General features: G+C 61.3%; 2 protein-coding genes across 2 annotated transcripts in view; both read left to right on the top strand.

Annotated features, from left to right (window-relative positions):
- The window catches only part of ACTG2 (actin, gamma 2, smooth muscle, enteric), a 15,146-nt gene extending 13,810 nt beyond the window's left edge, over window positions 1–1,336 (top strand). Inside the window, exon 10 of the mRNA XM_008641579.2 lies at window positions 1,323–1,336. The gene's annotated coding sequence lies outside the window, so the exon portion shown is untranslated. The remainder of the gene's footprint in view (window positions 1–1,322) is intronic.
- BOLA3 (bolA family member 3) overlaps window positions 29–4,685 on the top strand; it is a 30,586-nt gene continuing 25,929 nt past the window's right edge. The window contains exon 1 of the mRNA XM_017744703.1: window positions 29–1,646. Coding sequence (XP_017600192.1) covers window positions 1,467–1,646 — 180 coding nt within the window. The 5' untranslated portion in view covers window positions 29–1,466. The remainder of the gene's footprint in view (window positions 1,647–4,685) is intronic.

Below are 4,685 nucleotides of genomic sequence, written 5' to 3'. Positions count from 1 at the left end.
GAGCAGAGTCCTCGCAGGTTGTTACGGTGGCCCCATAAACGAGCCCCACTCTTGGCCTTTGGCACCTCATTAGCTGTGGCGAGGTTTGTTTTTCGGATTGCCCGACATGGACTCTTTGTCGCAGGTAATTAAGGGGGGAAGGTGGCTCCGAAGAGGAGACGGTGGGATCTGGGGAAGGCAAAGTGTGTGTGTCCCCAACATTTTGGCTTTTCCGTGGGGGCCTTTGGTGGCCTCACTGGGAGCAAGGACGGCATGATGGCTCTGGGACACATGGCTGTGCTTTGGGTCTGTGTCCCAAAAAGCCCTTCGTGAGGTGTCCCTGGCGCTGGCACACTGGGAGTGAGCTGTCCCCACGGCACCGGGGTCCCCAGTCCCCTTCTTGCATGTGCTGAAGTCCCCATTCCCTGTCCCCATGGCAGCAGGGTCTTTGGTCCCGGTTCTGCATGTGCTGCAGTCCCCAATTCTTGTCTCCATGGCATCGGGGTCCCTGGTCCCCTGTCTGCATGTGCTGGGGTGCCTGGTCCCCGTCTCTGTGCCGTTGGGATTTTGACTCCTTCCTGCATGCACCAGCGTTCCCAGTCTCCATTCCCACATTATCGGGGTCCGTGGTCCTTTGCCTGTGTGTGCTGGGATCCCTGGTCCCCATCCGTGTGACATCGGCATCCTCAGTCCGTGTGTGCCAGGCTCCCCTGTCCCTGTGGCTGTGTGTGTCCCTGTCCCCAGAGCAGTGGGGTTCCCGACCCCTTGCCTGCTCCCTGTGGGAGTTTCCCGGTCCCCATCCCCACTGCGTCAGGATCCTTGGTCCCCTGCTTGTGTGTGCTGGTGTCCCCATCCCCATGGCAGCCGTGTCCCTTGTCCCCCACCTGTGCACACTTGGGTCCCTGCTCCCTGTTTCTGCAGCGTTGGCGTTCCTGATCCCTCCCCTGCATGTGCAGGGTCCCTTGTCCCCATTCCCATGCCATTGGGATCCCCAGTCCCTTCCCTGCGTGGACAGGGCTCCCTTGTCCCCGTTCCCATTCCACTGGGGGGGTCCCAGTGCTCTTCCTGCCTGTGCTGAGCTCCCTTGTTCCTGTGATGTCGGGGGGTCCTCGGTCCCCTGCCTGCATGTGCCAGCTTTCCCTGTCCCTGTTCCTGTGGCACTGGGGTCCCCATTCCCTGCCCCCACCGTGTCCCTCGCTCCACGTGCGTGCCGGGAATCTTCTCAAGGGCATGTCATGAAGGGGCCAGCGCCAAACCCACCGTCCCTGTCCCCTCGCTGTCCCCACTGCGGATTGGGATGCAGGCTGGGATGAGGGAGATGCCCCCAAATCCCTCTCGGGGACACCCCCCTGCTCCCTCCTCTGCCAGCGCTTTAATCTCGGTGCTTTGAGCTCTGTGTAAAAGGGTGCCAGACCATTTTTGAGGATGAAAGAGCTTTTTTCATTTATCCCCTCCGCTTCCCGGGCCGGCATCCAAGGGGAGATGAAATGAAACGGGAAGAGGCTGGAGGTGAAACAGCTGTGATCAGCTCTGTCCCCGCCCCTCCACCCCCCCCCGCCACCCCACTGCCAGCCCCGCAAAACCAGCTCAGCCCCAATTTTCTCCTCTATCCCAGGGCCAAAATCCCCTTTCCCCGGGAGCAGGGGTGCTGGGCGGCGGCGGGGCGGCCTGGGATTTGCAGGCAGGGCTGTCGGAGGGAGCCGTGTCGCGGGGACAATGCAGTGTGTTTGTTTGCTACAGCTAAAATGGCAGTTCTTAAGGGGAAAAAAAGAGAGCGAGAGCGAAGTGCTTCTGCACATCCAGTCGCCGCATCTTTTGATTAAATGAGATTTTGCTGTCGAAGGGGGGAGCTGGGGACCACGAGCTCCTGAGCCTGCAGTTCCCATCGCAGCCAAATGAGGGGAAAAAAAAAATTCCGAACCACCCCGAGCTCTGAAAATGCTGTGAAAAAAAAAAAACGGATTGGAGCAAGTTGTAATTGCTGCAGTTGTCAGCGCGGAGGCCGGGGATGCCGTGGGGTGACCGGAGGGTTTGTCACCGCGGGGCTGGTGGCACGGCCCCGCTCACCGCAGCTCCGCTTCCCAGCCTGGCTGGAAAGGAGAGAAACATCTCCCGGGAGCTGCAGCTGGGGTGTGGCAGGGGGTGGGGGGGGAGGGGGCCCGCCCCCGCTCACCGCAGCTCCGCTTCCCAGCCTGGCTGGAAAGGATGGAGAAACATCCCGGGAGCTGCAGCTGGGATGTGGCAGGGAATGGGGAGCAGGATGAGGAACAACAGAGCGAGGGGCTCCGAAGACCCTGAGCCTCGGAGGAACCCGGTGGTTTGGCAATTAAAGCCTCTGCACTTAAGGCCGTTGCATTGAAGCTGCTGCAGTTAAAGCTGTGGCGCCTAAATCCTCGCCAATTAATGCCGTTGCAATTAAGGCCCTGGCACTTAATTAACGCCATCACTGCACCAGCCCTCGTGGCGGTGCCGGCTTCTCCCAGCCGTGCCAGGTGTCTCCATGAGCCTTCCTGGTTGGAATAGCTGGTGCAGGAGCACACTGGGAACACACTGCTGGCCTACTGGGAACACCCTGTCTGCCAGCTGGAGCACACTGGGAGCATACTGGGAGCATCCTGCCTGTCCTCCAGAGCACACTGGAAGCTCACTGGGAGCGCACTGGGAGCACAGTCCCTGCTGGCTGGACCACACTGCCTGTCCTTTGGAGCACACTGGGAGCATCCTGCCTGCCCTGTGGATCACACTGGGATCACGCTGGGAGCAAACTGGGGGCACGCCGCCTGCCCTCTGGATCACACTGGGATCACACTGGGAGCATGCCGCCTGCCCTCTGGATCACACTGAGATCACACTGGGAGCAAACTGGGAGCGTGCCGCCTGCCCTCTGGATCACACTGGGATCACACTGGGAGCGCCGCCTGCCCTCTGGATCACGCTGCCTCCCCTCTGGATCACACTGCCGGCCGGAGCACGCTGCCTGCCCGCACATGGCTTTTTTTAGGCGTGGTGCTGCTGACCCCAGCCAGGGGCTGGGGGGGAAAAAAAACAAAAGGCAAAATCAGACTTTGGTTTTCCGTTCTTTTAACCATTCCCCGTTTCCACTTTTGGCGAGCGAGATGGGGAGGATGCGGATGGCGAGCGTGGCTGCCATCCCGGCTCGTGGGTGGTCTGTGGCGAGGTGTTTTTGGAGAGGACCACGGCACCGGCTGGAGGGTGGGAAGAGTTGAAACGTCACTGGCTTCCCCGGCTTCCTCACCCTTTGTTGGTTGTTTCCCCAGCCTTGGATTTAAGGCGATGCTGATCGGTGTGGTTTTGGGGATGGGTGAGAAAAAGCTGGTGAGGATCCCAAAATGTTGGCAGAGGTGCTGGCAAAAGCCTCCTGGGGGCCCGGCAGTGCCGGCGAGCGTGGAGATGCCGAAGCCCCCGCGCTGAGCTCATCGGCTGAGGTGGCTCTGGTGACTCAGCAGTGCCGGTGCTGACTCAGCGGCCCCGGCCCCCGGGGAGGCAGTGGGATAGCGGGAGAGCTTGAAATTTTTGGGTAGAAAAAGGGACTCCTTTGTACGGCGTGCTGCAGTTTGCTGATGCCGAGCCAGTATCCGTGCTGCCAACGCATTTTCCACCCCGTGCACCTTCCTCCGGCTTTGGAAAAGGGATTTCATCCAAAGGGGTCGCGTCTCCCACCTGCCATGAGATGCTTTTCCCCACGGGAAACGGGTCGTGGCAGCGAAACCAGCTCCAGGTTTGGCAGGGGCGGCGTTTTTCCTGCTCCCAGATGGGGCAGGGCCCGGCTCCCACTCATCTCCCGGCTCCTGCCCGCCGGCCGTCGCGCCGCCAACTTGCCCGTGCTTGCCGGGTGGGAGGGCGGCGGCACACACGGTTCTCCTCCTCCTCCTCCTCCTCCTCCTCCTCTGCCGAAGGTCGGGCTGTGCAGTGGCGTGAGGAGCCCCACGTCCCGGGGAGGGGGGCACGGCAGCATCCCCCAGGTATGACGGGATGGGGGTGACCTGGAGGGGAGCCGAGCACCTGTGGGGGCTGGCTGGCACATCCCTGACTTGCACCTGGGGACTGGGAGGGCGCAGGGACTCCTCCTCTGTTCAAACCGGGGGCAGAGGCTGGAAAACTGGGGTGCAGTTGGGTTAGTGCTTTCCTCCTCGCTCCTCCAAATGTGGCTTTTCGCCCTGGCTTGCGGTGCAAAGCGATCGGCAGGGTGGAAGTGCCCCCACAGAGGGTTGTGGGGGCTGGAGTGGCCAGGAGGGGACGGAGCCGGGTGCTGTGGGGAGTGCTCTGAAATCGGGCCCGGTGCCACCGGGGCGGCCGGAGGGGGATGGGAAATGCAGCTGGGCCGGGTGGGAGGTGAGGAGAGGCCCCAGGCCTTCCCCGTATGGACCATGCACTTCCACTTCCTTCCCATATGGGTCCTCTTCCTTCCCTGCCCCTGCCCCTTTCCTCCCTGCCCCCTTCCCATTCTTCCTTGTTTCCCTTCCTCCTCATCCCCATCTTCCTTTTCTTTCCCCTCTTCCCCTCCTTGCCCATCCCCTTTCTCCCCTTCCTTCTCCTTTCTTCTCTTCTTCGCTTTTCTCCCCATTTCTCTTCATTCCCTTCGTCTCCTTCCCCATCCCTTTTCCCCCATCCCCTTCTTCCCCTTCTCCTTCACCTTGCCTTTCTCCTTTTCCTTTCCCTCCATCTCATTCTCCTCATCTCCTTCC

This window comes from Corvus brachyrhynchos, unplaced genomic scaffold (assembly GCF_000691975.1).
Source record: "Corvus brachyrhynchos isolate BGI_N302 unplaced genomic scaffold, ASM69197v1 scaffold119, whole genome shotgun sequence".
Taxonomy (NCBI): domain Eukaryota; kingdom Metazoa; phylum Chordata; class Aves; order Passeriformes; family Corvidae; genus Corvus; species Corvus brachyrhynchos.
This window is presented reverse-complemented; position numbering and strand designations above follow the sequence as displayed.